The sequence below is a fragment of the Eptesicus fuscus genome, chromosome 19 (assembly GCF_027574615.1).
Source record: "Eptesicus fuscus isolate TK198812 chromosome 19, DD_ASM_mEF_20220401, whole genome shotgun sequence".
In the NCBI taxonomy this organism is placed as follows: domain Eukaryota; kingdom Metazoa; phylum Chordata; class Mammalia; order Chiroptera; family Vespertilionidae; genus Eptesicus; species Eptesicus fuscus.
In genome coordinates, this window is record NC_072491.1 from 26,299,253 (window position 1) to 26,322,510 (window position 23,258).

General features: G+C 40.9%; 1 protein-coding gene across 2 annotated transcripts in view; it reads left to right on the forward strand.

Annotated features, from left to right (window-relative positions):
* The window catches only part of DEPTOR (DEP domain containing MTOR interacting protein), a 140,293-nt gene that overhangs the window by 111,695 nt on the left and 5,340 nt on the right, over positions 1-23,258 (forward strand). The window contains exon 9 of one of the 2 annotated variants that reach the window (XM_008143361.3): positions 17,183-18,544. The exons of the other annotated variant lie outside the window; for it this stretch is intronic. Coding sequence (XP_008141583.1) covers positions 17,183-17,311 — 129 coding nt within the window. The 3' untranslated portion in view covers positions 17,312-18,544. Of the gene's footprint in view, positions 1-17,182; positions 18,545-23,258 lie in introns of those variants that run through there. 2 annotated transcript variants of the gene reach the window in all.

Below are 23,258 nucleotides of genomic sequence, written 5' to 3' on the forward strand. Positions count from 1 at the left end.
GTATGTGCCAGACTTTATGTTAGGCCTTTGTGGTATTTACAGTCTAGAGAAGGAAAGAGACATTAATCAAATAACTTCACTCTTTTAATATATATAATTGATTTCAGAGAGGAAGGGAGAAGAAGAGAGAGATAGACACATCAATGATGAGAGAGAATCACTGATCAGTTGCCTCCTACACACTCTCCTCCCCCCCGCCCCCGCCCCCCCGGGAGAATGAGCCTGCAACCTGAGCATGTGCCCTTGATTGGAATCGAACCTGGGACTCTTCAGGTCACCGGCCGACACTCTATCCACTGAGCCAAACTGGCTAGGGCCAAATAACGTCACTCTTAAACATAGAATTATAAACTGAGGTAAGAGCTAGGAAGAAAAGCACCAGTGCTTCTAATTTTATATAAAAATGTTTTATTTCAGAGAGGAAGGGAGGAGAGAGAGATAGAAACATCAATGATGAGAGACAATCATTGATCAGCTGCCTCCTGCATGCCTCCTACTGGGTATCAAACCTGAAACCTGGGCATGTGCCCTGACCTTGAATTGAACCATGACCTCCTGGTTAATAGGTTGACACTCAACTACTGGGCCACACTGGCTGAGTCAGTGTTTTCAATTTTTGCAGGACAGTGGGAGGGATGACAGGGAGCACCTCCCCAAGGAGAGGATGTCTGAGCTGAGATCTAAAGTGGGGGAGGGGGAATGGGAAACAACTATAATACTATCAACAATAGAAAAATATATATTAATGAAATAAATAAATGTCTGCTTTATACCCAGAAAAAAAAAAGAATGAATAGAAATGAATGTTTTTGCTTACTACCAAGCTTGTTTAACACTGAGTTGAAACTGAACACTTTTATTCACAATTGTAGAAAAACTCACCTTTTACAAAGCAAAGACATGGAAAGTTTTAGAAACATATTGATATAATGCTGGGATTATACCAGGATGCTCCTAAATTGATCTGCCCTGGGCTCTAATAATGGCGTTCTTTGTGCTGGATCAGGTGTGAAGTCAGGGAACCACCCTCCCCATACCCACCCCCCACCCCTCGCCATCAACACCACCAGACTGACATATACCTGAGATAAATACAAAGTTGTCCAAACCAAGGCTGGGCATCTCCTTCCAAAGCTGTACTCCTGGATTTACCCATGACCAAATAAAAGTAAATATAATCAGCTACTAGTAGTAATTATTCACACAAATATTTAATTATAAATTGTGATATGTATGTTTGGTAGGAACATTACTGGATGCCAAGACTTGGGTCTCAAACAAAAAATTTTGTACATTTGCACAGTTCATTTATTTTCAAAATTCCATGATGAAAATGGCCAAGTCATATGCGAGTCTCTCATTTTGCTTTTAATAACAACAACAACAAAAAGATATGTAGAAGTCCTAATTCCCACCACCTGAGTTCCACCACTGTTGTTTTCCTACCAGATGAAACCAAATATTGTTGATATTATAGCTACAGTTATGGTTCTCAGAAGACAGCCTTTGGGGAAAAGTGAAATGATAGCAAAATGGGAAAGCATTCCTTCGGTAGAGTCAGATCACTGGAACAGGAATTTTGGATGTTGAGTTGATTGAATGCTTTATTTTGCATATTCCTGCTCCTTCCCCAGTTTCTTCCACTTTGTAAATAATCATTACCATCCTCCCAGTTGTTTGGGCCAGAAACCTAGAAGTCATGCTTGCTTTTCTCTTCTCCCTCCAATTCAAGATACTTCCAAAATGTATTTCAAACGCATCTGTTTTTCTTTGTTTCCCTAAATCCAAACCACTGTCATCTCACCAGGGCTACAGTAGTTCTAACTGGGCTCTTCACATCTATTCTTGCAGCCTCATAATCCATTCCCCCACCTAGCAGCCAAAGGAAATCAGGTTCTGCCACTCTCTTGTTTGAGGTCCTGCATTGGTTTCACATCCATTTAGGATAAACTCTAAAAGCCTTACCATGGCCTACAGAGTCCCACATGATCTGACTCTACCTGTCTTTCAAATCTTACCCCTGCCACTCACGTCCTTGTTAACCTTTCAGTTTCTCAAACCAGTGATTGTCTTCTCTCCAGGATTTTACCCTTGTCATTCCTTCCTCCTAGAATTCTCTTCCCTTGGCTTTTCACAGCATAGCTCCTTCTCTTTTACGCCTCACCTGACTACTCTATTTTTGTGTTGGATGGAAATTTTCCATCGCATTTCTGTTCACATCTCATTGGCTAGAATTGTGTTGTGTAGTCACTTCAAAGGGGGCTGGGAATTTATTTCATTTTCCAACTTTTATAGGGCAAGAGAAAGGGAGGTTGGGATGAAATAAGCTTAATCAAACCTATAGTACCTTCCAGAGCCCCTCATTTCTCTTATGCCTCCCTGTTTATTTTTTCACAGATATGTATTTCTTTTCTTTTAACTCCTCTATGACATATGTTCTGTGAATTCAGGGAGAGTATCTAATTCTTTTTTACTGCATGCTCAATAAATGTTTGTTGAGTCAATAAATTAATTCCTGTGGCCAGGAGCAGTGGATATTCTGGTCTAGGCAATGTTTTTGCTTTACTAGAGTAAAACGGCTTGTTAGAATAGCAGGTGGCCAGAATTTCATTCTGGCACCTTCCAAACCACATGACAATTAATAGATGTTCAAAACATTTTTTTTTTTAGAGCTCAAGGAATTGATTCCATTTATTCTTATTCAAGTTTTACTATTTCTAAGATGTTAAATAAATTCTTGGAAGTTGATTCCCGAAGCCCCACCATTATATTCTAAAACAGATGGACAAATATAAAATGGTACCTCAGCCCTAGCCAGTTTGCTCAGTGGGTAGAGCAACAGCCTGTGGACTGAAGGGTCGCAGGTTTGATTCCGGTCAAGGGCGCATACCTCTATTGCAGATGGGAGGCAACTAATCAATGTGTCTCTCTCACATCGATGTTTATCTCTCTTTTTCTCTCCCCCTTCCTTTCCACTCTCTTTAAAAATCAGTGGAAAAATATCCTGGGGGGAGGATTAACAAAGAATAAAAATAAATAAATAAAATGTACTGCAGCCTAGCTGGAACAAGATAATTCACATGAAAATCCCTAGCATTTTGCCTGGTCCAAAATTGGTACTCATTTTAATTTTTTTAAAGAATTTGAGCATGTCCATGGGTGTCCAGACCATGTATTATTTCAGTCAGATAGAGAGGCAGACAGCACTGAATGTATTTGCATAAAAAAATAGTCTTTTCCATTTAATGTTTTTAGGCACATGTGCCACCCTTTCAGTAGATTTAGTGTAGAACTAGTGAAAACGGGTCTAAGATAAATTTAGTCAATATTTGTTTAATGAAAGTACTGCTAAGCACCATGCTAGGTGCATTATCTCTGCTTTATCATTAAAAATAACAATCCTGGGACAGGTATTTTCTCCATTTTTCTCTTCAGAGAGGTTAAGAATTTTGCCTAAGGTTAAGACTTGTTTATGAATTCAGATATGCCTGGATCTAGATCCTGTGCTTTGGAGCCATTATTGTATGTGCCTGTGGGCAGAAGCATACTATTGCGCTTTGGACCGCTCTGCATTGGCTCTCATTGTATTGCTCTGCCCTCCAAGAACATAATATTGATAGATGGCATTCTTGCTTGGTAAAAAATTCAAATCCATAAAATGTTTAAAAGTGGAAGGACTGAACTTTGGAAACCAGGAAGAATATGTCCTTGTCTCTGAACTTTCTGTATCCCAAGGATTTGAGCTGCCCAAATCTGTTGATCTTTAGGATGTAAGATGAGACTCGGCATTTGAGCTGTGCTCCTGACTATTTTCTGTTGGCAGGAAGCCCAAAAGCATGAACCTTAGTTTGTCATGATACCAAGTGGAGATTCTGATGATGTGGGCCTTCAGCAAATTCTCTACTGAGCATCTTCAGACACCTGTTCCACCCAGGGCTTTAGTTTCTGGTTTTTCCTTATTCTGTGTTTTGTCTGATGTTGGGTCAAGTTCTTATTCTGGCTGAGTCTCATTTATAGACTTGTCTCTCTTTGTGCTAAGAGTTTATTTTCTGCCCCGTCTGTCTTTCAGCCCCCATGCACAAGCATACTCCTCTCACCAGTGCTATTGGGGAACCAGAGTGCAGGTCTGCAGAGACCTGCAGATTGGCAGGGACCCAAAGGTGCTTTGATCCCCACAGGACCTCTCTGGGTCTTTTGACATCACCTTCAAACTAGTTTGACTTCTGGAAGGTAAAGGAAGCTATAGACAATTTTTATTTTTTAATTTTTTCATTCATTTCTTTTTTTTAAAATATATAGTTTTATTGATTTCAGAGAGGAAGGAGAGGGAGAGGGAGACTGAAACATCAATGATGGAGAGAGAATCCTGCATGCCCCACACTGGGGTTGAGCCTGCAACCCAGGCATGTGCCCTGACCGGGAATTGAACTGTGACCTCCTGGTTCATAGGTTGATGCTCAATCATTGAGCTATGCCAGCTGGGCGCCATGGACAATTTTTAATGGTTGTTAGTTATTATTCTTGACTCTTATCCAGGATTTTGCACTAGGTAGAATTATAGATAAATATGTCTGAAATTCACTCATATATAAATATCTGCTGAATTGCCAATTATGGTATTATTTACATTACCAATAATCAGATACTTCGAGCCAGAAAGATTCTGCTGATTTTTATCATGATTTGGGGATCAATGAATATGAGATCCATCCAGGAAGGGAGAGTAGAGGATGCCCTGATACAGGGGTAGAGAACTTTCCTTGAGTATTGTGCCTTGTATGGAATTATATTATATTATCTAGAATTTTCCACCAATGTCTCTGTAAGCAGAAACTGTCTCTTTCTTGTATCCTCTTTCTTGCTCTTTGGAGCAGGGACCCAAAATGGATGAAGTGTTTAAAACAGGAGTCCTCTGGCCTTTTCTCTGCAAACTTCTGGAAAGAACTGGTTCTAGTGAACTCTCATGGATACAACATGGCTTATTTCAGCTACTTTATGAAAGACAGGAGAAATATGACCAGGCTAAATATGGCCATCTGGGAAACTTTCCTGGAAGCATTTTTCAATGCCCAGAATGGAAGTCAATTTTCCAGGCTTAGCCTATAAATTAATCACTTTCTTGTGTAAAGACTGAGCAAGGCAGTTTGGTCCTGGCTAAGAATCCAGTGGTTTGGCATTAGAAGTAAACATTCACAGGCTTGGGAGCTGGCCTAGAAGGTAGACCACTGAATGTAACTTCATGTCTACAGGGATAATGGGGAGAAGGAACCCACTTTTGTTGAACATCATGCTGGAGACAGCACTCGTTGCTTAATATGTGCCATCATCTCCTCCAATCTTTGTCACAACACTTCGATCTGGATATTAGCTATATTTCACAGATCAATTTGAAAGAGTTTGAGTCATAACCTCTGGCTGTGCAACTAAATGTCAGAATTAGGAGCCCAACTAGCCCAGGTCTGTCTGGACCTAGTGCCCATGGTCTTGCCATTATATCATGGTGTCCTTCAAATGTGTTCAAATTATTTAATTTTTCTTGTCCCCAATTTCTCGCCATCTGGCTAATGTTGGCAAAATATGTTAGCAACTCTTCCAGAGGTTAGGTGTTTCTCTACGAATAGAGATATTGGAGGGAACCCCAATTTTCAAATCCATGCAGTTCTCAGACTGATGTGTGAGGCACTTCAAGATGAGGTGATCTAGAATATGCCACACTGGCCATGTCCACTGTTTATTGCTAGACAGTGGGAAGCTTTACTGCTAATCTTTAGCCAAGTCATTGTGAAACTCTTGACCCTTCAGCAAAAGTTCTTGAACCGAGACAGTACTGAGCAACCTGATTGGGAGCCGAGGGTGCTGGCCCACAGATTGCTTGGTCCTGGATCTGCATATAGCCCAGGTACTGATAGAATAAGGAAGAGGTTCTAGAGCAGAAACTAGAGTTTGGCTCCCTCCCCTGGAGGCACTCAACTCCCATTAGCCTTAGCAAAGAATGTCTAAAGTTGCTTAGAAATCATCACACCCAGGCTCAGTTCTATTTATAATCCTTTAATCCTTCTACTTTTCCCACCAAAATATTGTCAATCAGATGGTTGTCTGTGTGTCTCTGCCAAGGTACATGCACATACACATACAAACACATGCACACATGCATACAATATTTCTTAGTCCAGCTCAGAGCAGTACCGCTCTGGAGGTGGAATAAGGGGACTCAGACTCAGCTCACTTTAGAGGTTAGATCATGTCACCCTTTATGAATGGGATAATAGATGAAGCATGCATTGCATTTGTGGAAGCAAAGTTATAATGCAGTTATTTGCCTGATGAATTATGTTGATGTGTGCCGAATCTCATTGAACAATCTTTTAAAATTTTTGACACATTAATTTTGCATTTTTAGCATAATCCAGAAAAAAAGTATAACTTATGGGTATTAAGTGACTTATAGTAAACATTCTAAAGGCAAACAGCTAATTGGGTAAGAGATTCTTGTGGAGGAAAGAGTTTGGGGTTGGGATGAAAGTCTGACCTTCTGGGGCCTCTTTCCTTTGAGCTGTAAGCTCTTGTGGGAGTTGTCTATATATGTGTTGAGAGTGTGTTTCCTGCTGTTGGAAGCCCCAAGGGGTAACGACAGGGAATTCTAAAGAACTTTGTATCCACGGTGTAAGCCAACTTTGTGTGGGGAGCTGTAGAGCGGGTGGGGTTGATAGTTGCATATCCCTTGTGGAATACAGGCTCCCAGATAACCATGGATCTTGTGGTTACAATGTGCAGATGTCGCTTCTCTTCAGTGCCCAAACACTTCTTATAAGCTTGGAGGTCACCGGCTCCAGAGCATCCTGTCTGTCTTAGCACAAGCAGACCTTGGAAGTGGCCCTAGTGCAATCATGAGCTGCTGTGGGAAGGTGACAGGAATCACCAGGGTAAGCCACAGATCCTCCAGTCAGCCTTATACACGACTTTAGAGAGAATCCCCAGGAAGCAAGTTTTCTTCCTAATTATGGGTATCCACATACAATGGACTGAACCAGGGTTCCCCATATTGCCCCCTGCTTTAAGTGCACCCCAGTTTCTCCTTGGCTGCCCCCGCCCCGCCCCCAACCACCACCACCACCAACTGGGCAAAGGGGACCAAAGGCGAGCTAGGTCTGAAATAGACCTTTGACCCATTGGGGCGGGAGGTGGCAGGCTCTGTTTGAAACCAGCAGGCACTCTGAAATGTTCATTTGAAACAGAAAAATTTTTAAGAGTTGCTTTTTGTTATTGTTGTTGTTTTATTGTGAAAGAAAGTCATTCTTGCATAGGGTTGGCTTTCCTTCAAGGCTAAGTGTGCAGTCTGCTCTTTGGGGAGCCACACTGCCATACAACATGCTTCAAATGCATAAAGCTTAGAAGAAGACTGGAATTCTCTGGAGAGAGAATCCTGTGTTTGTCCAAGGACTGGCTCTCCGCCGCCTCCCACAGCAGTCACTCCCCAGCCAGTTGCATATTTTGTGGTGAGATTTATGGGACCAAACCCACAGCTGCAAATTTTCTGTTCTTTATTTTCCAAGAACCGTTTTCTGTTGTGAGGACTATTACGCACTAAACACAATTTATTTACCACTGCAGTGTCCAGAACTCCTAAGTAGTATCTGTGCTGACTGTGAACGTTTTTGTAAACATTAAGCATTCTGTAGATGTAAGGACTTCATTCAGTATATGCAACTAGCAAAATTTGACTCAACGGATGTCTCTGGCTAATGTTGTGGTGAAGGGCCATCCAGGAGTCTAGTTATACTGTACAGCTCCTTCAGTTCTGAAGCGCCTTTGTTTAAGTGAGTATCTTATGGACAGGACCAGAGAGAGATTCCTTAACCGAATTCCACTGCTCTGTTTATTTTAGAATTATGTTGCTATTTTACAGTGGCTTCTGGAGTCTCTATACTCGCATGGTGCTCTTGTATGGTAAAGTTTCTCTCTTAACATCCTACTAGAGGCTTGGTGCATGGATTCGTGCACCAATGGGGTCTTTCTGCCTGGCCTGCACCCTCTTGCAATCCGAGACCCCTCAGGGGATGTTGGAAAGACAGTTTTGGCCCAATCCCTGCAAACCAGGCCAAGAGACCCTCCCTCACCCCCCGGTGCATGAATCTGTGCACTGGGCCAGTTTCAGGCTGATCCCCGCAGGCCAGGCTGAGGGAGTTCATGCACCAGGCCTCTAGTGTGCATATAAGATCTTTGGTTAATCTCTCCCTACCCACCCCGCTGCCCCCTTCCTTCTGAGATTCATCAGTCTGTTCCATGTTTCCATGCTGTGTATTGAGCGTCTGCCCCCAGGTGGTTAGTGTGTGTCATAGCTAACAGTTGAATGGTCACTTAGGCTTTTATATATAGAGATATTATTTTTATTTTTATTATTTTTTAATGTTTTTATTGACTTCAGGGAGAGAGAGAGGGAGATAGAAATATAAATGGTGAGAAGAAATCATTAATCAGCTTCCTTCTGCACGCCCCCTATTGGAGATGGAGCCCACATATGCCCTGACTGGGAATCGAACCGTGACCTCCTGGTTCATAGGTTAATGCTCAACCACTGAGCCACACCAGCCAGCACTTGGGGTGAGGGGGAGTACCTCAGCCCGGCTTGCACCCTCTCATAGTCTGGGAGCACTCGGGGATGTCTGGGAGCAGGCCTAAGCCATCAGTCGGACATCCTTAGCGCTATCATGGAGGCAGGAGAGGCTCCCACCACTGCCGCTGCGCTTGCCAGCTGTGACCTGGCTTCTGGCTGAGTGGTGCTCCCCCTGTAGGAGTGCACTGACCACCAGGGGGCAGCTCCTGCATTGAGCATCTGCCCCCTAGTGGCCAGTGCACGTCATAGTGACCAGTTGTTCTGCCATTCGGTTGATTTGCATATCACCTTTTTATTATATAGGATTTCCTAAACCAAAATCAAAACTGGCTCTTCTGGGTCCATGCAATGATTTGTCTTTCTTTTAACAATCTGCATTCACTGGACTGTTTGAGAGAGAGATGTGCAGGAAGGGGGTAGAAGGGAAAAAACAGTAAGTATTTAACATTCATTGGAATTAAACACAGGGCTTAGTAGTTAATCAGATGCAATCCTCATGATAAACTTGATTCTCATTTTACAGATGTGTAAAATATACTCAGAGAATGTGTAACTTGCCCAGTCGCATCACTAATAAATTATAAAGGTGGGAGTTAAAACTATTTTTATTGCACTAAATAGAAAATATAGAAGTTATTTTTTAAAATTATTTATGTATATCTAAAGCTATTACAAAGCAAATTATTACCCAGGAAGTCTAAGACCATATATTTCTTGTCTATTTTAAAATTTTATATAAATTAATTGTGTTATAATCGCAGTTAATGCACATCTAGGAGCAGAATTGCTGGGTCATAGATTATGCATGTGTGTGGCCTGGGTTATGCCTAATTCTGTCCTTTCTTGAAAGTGGAACAGAATAGTCTCCAACTAATATTGTTGAATTGTCTATTCCTTGAATTCTGTGAATTTAGCTTCATGTGTTTTGGGCCTTTTTGTTAGGAATGTACATTTGGTATATATTTGTTAGGTACAAATGTTTATAGTTTTTAAAATTTTTGATAGATTGAACCTTTTTATCATCATGAAATTTCCCTCTTTTCTGCAGTGCTGCCTTTGTCACAGTCAAATGTCCATGTGTCAGAGTGAGTTTCAGAACTTTTAATTCTGCTACATTGGTTTCTATGCCTATATCAATACTACTTAAGTTTCTTAATAGAATATAGCTTTATACTCTGTCTTTAGATCTTATTGTTGTTATTGTTTATGTATCTAAAACACATAAGTGCTTGTGACAGATTCTCTTCTTACATTCTGTCATTTGTATTGTTCTGAACTTCAGTTTACAAATCTAAAAATAATGTCTCCTTCCCAAATTTAATGTATGCGAACTCCTAGCTTAGGCCTTGGCACATCGATAAGCAGTAAATAAAAGTTGTTAATAGAGAGTTCAATCACTCATAAATAAAAGTGGGTTTGTTTTTTTGGCATTAAATTTTAGAGCGGAAAGATGTTAGGTCTGATCAAATAATTGAATCAACACCCCCTCCCCTGGGAATTGATCTTTAGACCACTTCACAACGGACATTCCCTTTTGCTTAGACCACATTTCACTTACTAAGACCATTATCTTTCCCCTCATTACCCACCCAGAGAATTCTCTGCCCAGAAAAAGCCTGCCTAGAGTTCTTTAAAACCTTTGACTCCCCATCCCTGGGTAGTGGCACCATTTTGGGGCTCAGCCCATCTGGTTTTCCAGAATAAATTTATGACCCCCTTACTACTTTGGCCTCCTGAGTTCCTTCTTCAGCGACCCTAATAAAAGGTATGTTAAAGGTCCTAATAAATATAAAAAGTTTCAGCCCAACTTATCAGATGAAGAATTACCATTTGGAGAAGTGAAGTGACTCAAAGTGACTCAGCTCCCTGGGTGCAGAGCTGAGACTAGAACTTATCTCCTGGTTCCTCCTCCATGTCTCTGTGCTTCACTTTACCCTGTGGAAATCCTCACTGGGGAGGGAGGAAGGAAGGAGAAAATCCCTGGAGAAAAACTTCTTAGGAAATCCACTTTTGCTGTGGATAAGCCACGCTTTATAGGCAAGCGAAGGGGGTGCCTCACATTGGGCCTGCTAGCACCCATGCTGTGTTGATCATCTGATAGCAACATTCTCGCCCACCTACAGAAGACAGATGGTATGCTGCATCTTCTGCTCTCCTGTTTCTGTTGTGAAGCAAAGATTGCACAACAGAAAAGGAATGTGAGTGGAATTGGTAATGCCAGTTAACTGCACAGATTAGGTGATGTAATCACCATGACAAATGGCGTGGTTTGGGACATGCTGGCTGAATTACAGGCTACATTGTTACCAAGGGTGATTATGCATCCTGCTTTCATGTTATGTCTTTCCTTCTGGCATCTTTAAAATCTTCACTTAGGAGCCATTAATCTTCACCTCAGTTTAGCAGAAGATTGGGGCTGCCTACAGAAAGAGGGACCTCCCTCCTTCGCATGCATGTTATAAAGAAACATGGTTCTTTGAACTCTGGTTGAGGCTAATAAAATGCCATAGACCCCTGCCAGGCTGGCCCAGATATAAAGATTGGCTCAAGTTATTCTTCAGAGTAAAAATTCCCCCTTACTACTCCTGATCGTGTTCTTCTATGCTAATGATGATGGTGATGGTGGTGGTGGTGACAATGATGAGCAAGTGAACATTTTTCCATTTTCAAGGGCGGCAGGAGGAAAAATCAAATGCCACATTTTTAAAAAAGAAATTAAGTGTGTGAGAGATATTTCAATACCAGGGTCAGGTGTTCATTCATGTGGTGTCAGTGCCAATTGTAGAGGAGATGATTATCTATTACTTGGAGGAAGGGTAGCCTAGGGCTTAAGTATAGGACTTTTTAGTCAAAATCCTGCCTCCACTATTTACTAGCTCGTTACTTCTCTGAACCTGGACCTGTGACTGTGAAATGGGAATAATAATAATAAAATAATAATAGTACTTGCTTCATGGGTTATGTTGGGAATTTCAAATGAGATTACAAGTGTAAAGATCTTTGGGAACTGGAGGAAGGTCAATGGGGAAAAAAAGGGAGACTTATGTACTACTATTTGTACAATAAAATAAAATTTAAAAAAAACAATAAAATAAAATTTAAAAAACAAAGAACTTTAGGAAAACATTCTGTGTTCCTATTACCTATTCAGCAAGTTGTAACCTCAGAAGTAGTCTGACTATATGCCTTAAACTTACACAATGTTATATGTCAATTATCCTATCTAATAAAAGAGTAATATGCAAATTGACCACCACTCCAAGACACAAGATGGCTGCCCCATGTGGTCAAAGATGGCTGCCCCCATGTGGACACAAGATGGCCACCACAAGATGGCCTGGCAGGGGAGGGCAGTTGTGGGCAGTTGGGGGAGACCAGGCCAGCAAGGAAGGGCAGTTGGGGGGTGGACCCAGGCCTGCAGGGGAGGGCAGTTGGGGAGACCCAGGCCTGCAGGGGAGGGCAGTTAGGGGGGACCAGGCCATCAGGGGAGGGCAGTTGGGGGGGACCAGGCTGGCAGGGGAGGGCAGTTAGGGGTGACCAGGCCAGCAGGGGAGGACAGTTAAAGGCAATCGGGCTGGCTGGGGAGCAGTTAGGCATCAATCAGACTGGCAGGGGAGTGGTTAGGGGTGATCAGGCTGGCAGGCAGAAGTGGTTAGGGGCAATCAGGCAGAGGCAGGTGAGCAGTTGGGAGCCAGTAGTCCTGGATTGTGAGAGGAATGTCCAACTGTGGGATTGGGCCTAAATGGGCAGTTGGACATCCCTCAGGGGTCCCAGATTGGAGAGGGTGCAGGCTGGGCTGAGGGACACCCCCCCCCTCATGCACGAATTTCGTGCACCAGGCCTCTAGTATGTCAATAAAGCTGGGGGAAAAGAAAGTTACATAATGACCCTCCCTCCCCCCATAAAACAAAATAAGCATGCTAGGTGTATGGACCAAATGAATAGCTAAGCTTTCATAGGCATGGTTAACAGGAGAAATAACAAATCATTCATAAAAGACAGTGCTTTATTTAAATGTTTATGCATTTGCTTTCACAATCTCATATCAGATAATGAAAACCAGGATGAATGATTTGGAGCCAGGTTTAAAGAAATGAGGACAATCAAAATATAACATTTTTCTTTCCAAACTTTAAGCTTTCAAATATGTCTTAATCTACTCATGACTTTCATTGCTCTGGTTCATCCTCCACCTTCTTTTATTTTTGATACTTTGGCTATCAAAAGCCTCCACCCTCATTCACAGCAGGTCTGTACATGGTATGTATTTGCCACATCAACAACTGAAAGATGGAAGCTGACATATGACTTTAAGATTTGTTCTCAACCCGACCGGCCAGTGTGGCTCAGTTGATTGAGCATCGTTCCTTGCACCAAGAGGTCGCTGGTTCGATTCCAGGTCAGGGCACATGCCCGGGTTGGGTTGTGGGCTAGATCCCCAGTAGAGGGCATGCAGAAAACAGCTGTCTCATCATTGTTTTTATCTCTCTCTCCCTCTCCCTTCTTCTCTCTGAAATCAGTAAAAACGTATTTTAAAATAAGTACATGTGCTCTACCATAGGAACAGGTTTGGTTGGTGTTGTATTATGTTTTGAGCAACTTGGATATTATCTCTAATCATAGTGCTAAACTTCAGCATTTTATACATTGTTATTAATAATTTTGAAGTCTAGAAGATAGCAAAATTTGGTTCTAAAAATAGTAGACTTCAGGCAACTAATAATTATAATAAAAATGGAAATGCCAGTCTCCCTCTTATATACTTAAGGCTGTTAATGTTCATGGTCATAGAATGTATTATTATAATATTATCAGGTGTGGGATGATCATTTAAAATAACTTTTGGTAGAAAAAATTCTAGTGTAGACTCTATAGTACTGCTTCTCAACATAGTGCTTTATTAAAATCACCTATTATATTCAATGAAAATGCAGATTCTTAGGACCCACCCTCATAGAGTCTGGTTTGGTAGGTTTTAGGTGAGATGAGAATTCACATATTCAGTAAGCCCCCAAAGGTAACTCATTTGCACTACAGTTTGAGGGCCGTTGTTTTACATTTGGGTGCACTTTCACTTTAGCAATTGAACAATGAAAATAGTTCAAATAATGTTGACTGGAACTTTTTTTTTTTTGAGTGCTATATATATTTGTTTCTTCCATCACCATTTATCCCCCCATACCCTCTTCCATCTCCACCCCTTTCCCCATTTAATTGGAACTTTTAACATGCAACTGCTCCCCCACCCCAAAGCTTCCTCATTAATTGGTGCATTTCCTGTCATAAGTAGCATTCAAGTAAGATAGGCTGGATGCTTTTCATGGATTTGAAGAAGAGTTCTACTTTTAGTGGGAGCTTGATACAATGGTCTCTAGAATACATCCAAATGTTCTGTTGGATTAATAATGTAAGTATTAGTTTGCACTTGACATCTTGGTCTGCTTTCTGCATCATTTATTAGATAGGCTTCTATACCTATGCTAACTAGGACTCAGCTCTTCCTATTTTCTGTGTCTGTATCTGTGTCTTTTTTTTTTTATGACTCTTTCTGTCTCTGAAACTCTCGCTCTCTTGGTCTGTGTCTTGTCAAATGTTTTGTTATTTTTATGGAAAGCCTGAAGCAATCGAGAGAGAGAGAGACAGAGAGAGAGAGAGAGAGAGAGAGAGAGAGAGAGAGAGAGAGAGAGGTTTCAGGGAAGTGTCTTGGCGAAGACAGATTTCCATGGCAGTGAGAAGACACTTGTGCAATCGTAGGTGTAGTGTTTCTCCCCAGCCTCACTCCCACTTTGGATGAAACAACTGAATAATTGTGATCTGTCTCCAAACCTACAAAAAACCAATGCACAATTGCACAATCCCATGAGCACTCAATCCATCCAGAAGGCCGTCAGACATCTGCCAGGACTGGTGCAGGGAAGGAATTGGAATTCGAGGCAAGGTTATTTGGTTGGTTTGGCTCCTTATCAGGAGGAAGGCTGGAGTTCAGCCTAGGTACTTATCCCAACTGATCACACCCTGAAATGTGCTGAGTCCTGCCTCCCACTTCCTGTTAACTCTTTCCCGACCTACTGTGGTCAGAGACCTCTCTCACCTAGGCCTTAGGAAGGTTTTGTTCTTCCTTTTCATTAAGGATGATGTTCTCCGTGTACCTTCTTTATGAATTTAAGGGACTACACTTTTTGTAGATTGAATTTAGAGAAGGTACATGAGCTCATGATTGATCTCTTGTCTATGAACTGGGGGAATGAAAATTGCAATCAAATATTAAAAAGCAGGAAAAAAGCATCTTTATCTCATTTGAATTTTCATTGCCACCAGTGGGTGGGATCTACATCTCCTGAGCCCAGGTAAGAGGTGATATGTACCTAAGGTTAGTAGATCTACTCAGAGGTCATCACAGTTCCTGTTTGTTTCCATGTATTTGCTTTTTGATATAGAAGAAAAATAATTTTTTCCCTACGCTGTGCACTCCCTGTAGTTACTTGTAATGCGTGTTTATTTGCAGAACATAGTGTACTGTGGAGGCCAAATCAAAGTCCATTATAACTGAATATGTTACATAGTCCTACCTGTATTTCTTGATCATTTTGCACATCTTTAGTAACAGAACATTGGAACTGTTGGAACCACAGCAGCTGTTAAGACCACTTAGGGAGAGATGACATCTTTCCTAACAGCCTGGTTCTAAAAATACTACCTTGAAAATAAGCATGATAAAATGGCTCTTTTTTTTTCCCTCATTCAAGGAAACAATTTGAAATAAAAATCTAAGTTTACATATTGTTGAGGGATTTTTTAGTGACACAAAAAGCAACCCAGTAAGTGCAGGTATAAGTTATAAGAATTAAGAAACCCTTCATGTTCAATCCTAATTGTGCTTTTTTTTTTTTGCTTATTACAATTATTCATTCAGTTCTTTCAACAGAAATATTTATTAGTTTTCCTGTGGCTGCAGTAACAAATTAACACTAACTTGTTGACTTAACCCAAATGTATGACCTTATAGTTCTGGAGTCAGGAAGTCTAAGAGAAAGGTGTCAGCAGGTGGTCTGCATTCCTTTCGGAGGTTCTGAGGGGAGAATCCATTTCCTTGCTTTTTTCAGTTTGCAGAGGCTACTTGCACTCCTTGGCTCCTGGCCCCTTCCCTATGTCACTCTAGCCTTTCGCTTCTGTCATCACCTCTCCTACTTCTGCCTTTGACTTTCTTGCCTGTGATGACATAGGGCCCACCTGAATAACCCAGGGTAATTTCCTTCTGTTAAAAAAATCAGCTGAGTAGGAACCCAATACCATTTGCAACCTTGATTCCCCATTGCCATGTAAACTAACATATGTACAGGTTCTGGGGATTAGGACATGGACGTCTTTGGGGGTGAGGTATTGTTTAGCCTACCGTAAGTACCTACCATGTACCAGTTGATTCTGTTTTGCTCTGATCACTGACAGCTGGAGATCTATGTTCTCTCCATTGTTCTATTTGAGTGACATAACCAAATTGCTCATATCAAATATCTCCAGACATACAACAGATATACCATTTGTTCATGCATGTCAGCTAATGAAAGGTACCCAGTACCTGGTGCCACCACCAAGTTCAGGAGAAGTCATTCTATTTGAAGCAGTGGCTGTGGGTCAGTATCAGACTCCCTATGATGTATCCACAGTGGCCTCTCAATATTGAATGATGCCCTTTTACTTTCTTATTGTAATTCTCTCTCCTATCACACTGACCTTTATTAAGTAACACTGACTTAATATAAAATCTGACCTTTGTTGGCCTCATAAGGATGGGAAATAGGAAAATTTGTGGAATTTTTTATCTCAACTGGGACACCTTGGCAAGTCAAAGGAGGCACCACTAATAATTATGCAGGAACAATAGGTATAAAATAATGGACTGTCCTGGGAACACCAGGCCACGGGTCTCCCTATACACTGGGTCCAAATGAATAATAACAGCCATAAATACTGTGATGATGATAATGTATTGAGTACCCCATAGGTTCAAGCACTGCACTATTATTGTTATTATTATTAATCATCCATATTTTAGAGTTGAGGAAAATAAAGCTCAGAAATGTAAATACCCATAGTTTATGCTAGTGATTGCTGTGTTAGGATTTAAATCCAGTTTTGTAAAACGCTACAACAAATGCTTTTTCCATTTGTTGCCTTCCAAAAAATGTAGCTTCTTAGAAATTATTGAATTGCAGTTGTCAGCTGGGTATGGTTGGGCATTTTAAGAATGATGTCGCCCAGCTGGTATGGCTCAGTGGTTGAGCTTCAACTTATGAACCAGGAGGTCACCAATCGATTCTCGGTCAGGGCACATGCCTGGGTTGTGGGCTCGATCCCCAGCGTGGGGCGTGCAGGAGGCAGCCGATCAATGATTCTCTCTCATCATTGATATTTCTATCTCTCTCTCCCTCTCCTTTCCTCTCTGAAGTCAATAAAATAAATAAATCAATATAAGAATGACGTGACCTGGGAGAGCTATACAATGTCTTCATTAGAGGTCTGTGAAAACCAGGAGCCATGACAGATGCTTTTTCTTGATCTTGCCTTCAGGTCTGTCAGTTTGTCGTCTCTGTCAATGGGCTCAACGTGCTGCATGTGGACTACCGGACTGTGAGCAATCTGATTCTGACCGGCCCACGGACCATTGTCATGGAAGTCATGGAGGAGTTAGAGTGCTGAGCGGGGGGCCTTCCTGGCGCTTCGAGTGGCTGTGGATGAGCAAAGCCAAAACAACACAACGCAATGCAGCGACAAGACTTCCATGCACATGGATGGCTCTGGACATACAAACCTTTCCTTCGTACAGACACATCTTGATTTGAGTTTCATACACTGTTTTGAACGTGGAAGAACCGGGTAATAGATCTTAAAAACAGCAGCTTATGTCAGTATAGAAAATATTTGGGACAGAATTTTCTTAATGGGTAGAATTGCTTTACTTGATTTCTGTTTGTAGTTCTCGTTCACTGTTTCTTATTTTAATTTACTGAAAGTTGTTGAAATGTGTCTCTAGCCAAAACAGCAACTCGCTAAAATCTCCTTCATAGGAATCAATAGAGGAGTTTTTAGGGGCTTTAAACTGCATTCTCACCAAAATGAACATGGAACTGTTTAATAGAGAATCTAGATTTCACTGAGCTCCAAATTAAAGCAACAGTCAAAGGAATAGTATCTGTTAAGATACTATTGTTTTGAAGGAGGATCTAAAGCTTTCAAGAGCTTACAGCCATCAAAAAATGGCTTTTTTTCTTCTGAATTTCTGCCTTTAGTGTCAACTTTAACTCAACATATGTTTTCAACTATAGCATTAGTTAAAAAGCAAAAACTCTGTGATTATATGGGTGCGTAGATAGGGAGATACTACTTCAACTTGTTTTTCAATTTTTTCTGTCTGAGCCAAAATCATTTGTTCTATCAACTATAACAGCTTTCTGGAATTAATGCTGAATGTATTGAATATCAAAATAGAGACGTTTGTATATACACATATACTTTAGAATCAAGCCTCTGACAAGATTTCACTTTGAGGGTGTCCCTTTTTTAAGTGAAGTGTTCTAGAACTTGGCCCATATGTGACAAAACTTGAAACTAAATTGCCTTACTGGCCTGAATCTTTACTAGCTTTCTAGTATAACGTATTCTAAGGACATGACATGCTACTTATATGGCGGGAATATTTTTCACCAAAAGCAAGTCTCAAGTTGTAACTTTTCAGCTCGCTTGTATATATGCATGTTTCTTTATTTGGTGTAGAAAAGAATGCATTTTGGGGCTCAGTGTATAGAGGAAATTCCTCAACGTGCCAAATTAAGGAGTCAGGGAATGCTGAATTCTTCTTCATTTCATATAATGCATTCTGAACGATGAGGTTACTTTCTTATTATGTATTAACAAAATAAAATATGAATGATGTGCCTCAGCCATTATTTTGTGATAGGGTATCATAATGTATTGGTACTGGTAGAATCGACATACCATCTTAAAGATGCTACATGTATATGTTTCTGGCAGTCCATCTTTTCTGATCTGTAGTTTTAGAGAATAGGATTTCGAAGTAAGATAGAATGGCTAACATTAATGCTGCCGATCTACATTCGGGAACTATTGTCATCTCCATGCATATGCTCGTATGTGCGTTTCTACTGTGTGCCCATTTCTGTGCTATCGCTCTTAACAAATATGATCTCTTTTCACCCTCATCACAACCCTGCCAGATAGATATTAATCATCCTTACTTTGTGGTTGTGGAAACTAAGTATGAGCAAGTTTAAAAATGGCCTCCAAGTTCACCCAGCTGCAAACACGGCTAAGTGATAGTCGCCTGGATTCAAACACAGGTTTATTTAACGTTAAAGCCCATGTTACCACCCCCAGCCTTTCTCCCTGTAGGGACCTTCTGTGGAAGGCTTACTCTGTACCAGGTGCAGTGCTAAAATTATACATTGCTAATTCTTATTGACCTGTGAGGTCAATATCATTATCCCCATTTTACAACTGAGGAAACTGACTCATAAAGAGGTTCGTCTTATGCCCAAGGCCACACCACTAGTAAGTAGGAGGCCTTACCATTCGTCTTTAAAAACTGTTTATGGCATCGTTAAAAGATGAGTCTTAAATACTTTCTGTCCCGAGGTATTCATTAATTGACAGGAGAAGGACCGCCTTTTGGGAACTGGCATCTTTTTCTTGCCTGCTACTTGTACGTGTCCTAATGCCCCTCGTGTTGGCCCTGGCATAGTATCACTTTCCTTTGGCCAATCTAAGCACCAGAGAAGGAAGTGTCTGGCTTTATTTACTCCACATCTGTGAAATTTATTTGATTTGGAGAGTCATTGATGTATTTGGCCATATGAATACCAATGTGAAGGAAGGAACGAAGGGAGGGAGGGAGGGAAGGAGGGAAGAAGGAAGGAAGGGAGGAAGGGAGAAAGAGAGTGGCTCGCATCACTCTCAGTTTAAAGGCCAAATACTAGAGAAGTCTATTTAAGGCCAAGAGGACTTCACCTTAGCTCCCCCCGAACCCACCTGTGACATCCTCACGGTGTAATTAAAGTGAATGCTCCCACTCCTCTAGGGAGCCTTCTAGCTCCCTCCAGCCTTTGCACCTGCAGTTTCTCTTCCCTGGAATATCCTTCTTTGCCTGAAAAAATCCTCTCTCATTGACTCCCATTAGCTATTGTCTCCTCTGAGAAACCTTTGCCAGCTCCCTAGTTCTGGGATTATAGCCCCTTCTCTAAATTCCCATGGACCCTCATGCATCAAACTCCTGTAATTCCAGCATTTACTTTGAAATTGTCCCATTACATGTCTGCCTCGCTAACTACACTCTAAGCTTCTGCAGAAAAGGGACTGTGTCTTGTTACCTAGGTATTCCCTTCACCTAGCCCAGATCTGACACAGAGTAGTGTGTCCATTGCTATCCATGTTATCCAATGAATCACCCCAAACATGCCTTATAGCACTATTTATTTGCTCATGATCTATGGGTTAGCATTTTGGGCAGCGTTCTGCTGGCATGGCTCAGCCACTGCTCCATGTGGTACCGGTTGGGTTTACACAAACATTTGTAGTCAGTGAAGAGTTGATGGGGGGCTGACTGATCTTGGAAAACTTCATGCATATGTCTCGCAGTTGGCTGGGGTGCCTCAGTTCTGCTTCATGTGTCCTTTCCCCACATAAAATCAAAGCACGTGAGAATGGAAACTGCCTGGCCTTTAGTGGACTTGATTGGAAGTCACACAGCATAGCATTTGGTTGTTCAAAGCAAGTCACAAAGCTAGCCCAGAATCAAGAGGTAGGGAAATAGCCTCTACCTTTTGATGGGAGGAGTTGCAAAGAATTGGTGGCCATTTTTTCTCCACCAAGAGTAGGTACTTATTCATTATTTTTTGAATAAAGGACCAAGAAGTTGCCTAGTTGTTGAAAGACTTCAGCTATCCATATGCAATTTACTGACCAACCACTGGGTAGAAATAGAAGATTAAGTTGTAAATAAAGCCCAGTGCCTAATGAAAACTTCAAAGTCAGAAAATGCTGAAATGATAGTGCTACACGGAGCCAAGGAAAGCACAGTTTAGTCTTCCTGTCCCGTTGATGAGGAAATAGGTGTGGAATCGTCAGGTGGCATGTCCAAAGTCACGAGGCTTGTTGGGTACAGAGCCTGGGCCAAATACTGGTCTCCTGCACCCCCCCCCCAATCCTATGTCCTTTCTAGTCTAGTGTTCTGCAGTGTAGGCTTTTAGCTTTGAGGTACTTATAAAATACAAATGGTGCCATGTACCTGTGAAGGTGAAGGGTCTACATTTTAATTGACTCATGTTGTTACATCATATCATTAAAAAAATAAGTATTTAGTGTGGTATGTTGACAGTAGAACTGCTTTAACATTTAGAAACTCCATCCTTAAATATAACACCAAGAATTAGTCTCAATTAACAGTGAGCAGTATTTCTAAGAACTTTTATTTTAGCGTGTGTGTGTGTGTGTGTGTGTGTAGCAGTGTATTGCAAAAATGGCTTTCTTCGTTCCCAGAAAAAACACTTTTGATATGTTTGTTAATTATGTTGTAGAGAGAAAAATGCGGTTGCCTTTTGGATTGATTCTGTTGTCTGATGTTTTATTATTAACCTCTGTTAAATAATTATATAAATTGATTAGGGGACTAGTTGAGAAATGATGGGTAACATGAAGATATCCATGTCTGAGAGGATTAGATGTGATCAACTTCACACCATCTTAAAGGAGAATGTGTTGGAGTAGTACCAATGAATAATTTAAAAATCATTGCTTTCAGTTCAAAGTGAAATCCCACATTTTCAGATACTCATTCCTTTCAAATATGCTCTGAAAATAATCCACTTTCAGGACCTATTTTTTTAAAATATATTTTATTTATTTTTTACAGAGAGGAAGAGAAAGGGATAGAGAGTTAGAAACATCGATGAGAGAGAAACATCGATCAGCTGCCTCTTGCACACCCCCTACTGGGGATGTGCCCGCAACCAAGGTACATGCCCTTGAGCGGAATCGAACCTGGGACCTTTCAGTCCAAAGGCCGACGCTCTATCCACTGAGCCAAACCGGTTTTGGCTCAGGACCTATTTTAAATGGATGATGTTAACTTTCTCTCCTGTTGAATATTAATCCCATTTCATTTTATTCATAAATGATCAGAATAACTCTTCTCAGTTTTGCTGATCAGTTAGTCTATTGATATCATTGACCATGGTTTTACTCACGTAAGGCAGAATTTACAGAATAATATGTTTTTCCTCAGTTCAGTATCAACAGGAAAAATCTGCAGTGTACCAAAATGAAGATCATCATCAAAGTTAGCTTATGATATTGTCAAATGCATTAATATATGTACTTAATATATATACTTATTTTTAAATTAGACTGAAATTTATGTTCTCCCTTTATTAAAAATTATAGTATAACACTTAAAATTATAAGGTAAAAATAGCTAGTATAGCATGAAATAAATGTTAATTTTTAAAAACAGTGACTTTAGGATTTTACTTTTCCTGTCTTTTAGAACAAATTAGCTATTTTTTATTCTAAGAAAGAATTGCATTATAAAGCTAACATATTACTAACCTATCAGGAAAGAACACATGGGACTCATCTCCAATTCTCTAATGTAGCCAGAAGTGCCATTCATAAAACTACTTAATGATGGATATTTTCTGAAGCTCTTTTGCTTGAGGGGGAAAAAGTGCATTAAAAAGCTTTTTCTGTACTGTATTTGTGCCGGAAACCGAACATTGTCACTTGGTAGTTATGTGAAAAGGGAACTCGGGAAGGCTGGTCAACCTTGAAGCTAAAGGTCAGAGCAAACCACTCCCTATCTAATTGAGACAATGGTAACTGAGGCAACTTCCCCACCAAATAATCATGTAAATCCTTATTGATAAAGATCATCTGTCTGTTACTGGAATTACCTGCCTAAGGGCAATGGGTGTATCTCAGAACTCTAATAAAAGGGATAGAGCAAAGGCCAGAGCTTGGAAGTCCTCCCACTAGAGGTGGGCTCCCGCCTGGCCCCACATTTTCCCAAATTGATTCTTTTCTAGCTTCTCTTCATTTTGATTTCGGCCTTCTCCAGAAACCGGACCCGAACGGGATCTCTGAAACACGCGGGACGTGACAAGGGATCCCACACATATTTGAGTTGAAATAATTTTGTCCCTACACATCCTAGTATTGATGAATGTTGTGAAATAGTCTATAAGGGAAATGCTATATGGTTTTTTGCTACTCTGAGAGGAAGTCAGTATTTTTACTTTCAATGAATTAGAAAATCAGTCACATAATTCATTCCTTGTGGGTGAGTGTTTTCTTGGACCACATGTAATATTAACCAAAAGGACTTTACATTTTTCTCATATTTATTCACTTATTTGTTCATTTGAGAAACCTCACTGAGGATCTGTGTTTTCCTGGACACTGCACACAGACCCTGGGAATACAAAACTGAGTGGACATGACCCTGGGTCCAGCTTATCTTATAAGAATCTCCTTTGGGTCTACTTCCTATAATTCTCTCTGCGCAGAGGAAGGAATATGAAATAATGGTGTTGAAGCAGGTGTTTTAATGTCAGACACAGAACACTGACAACTTACA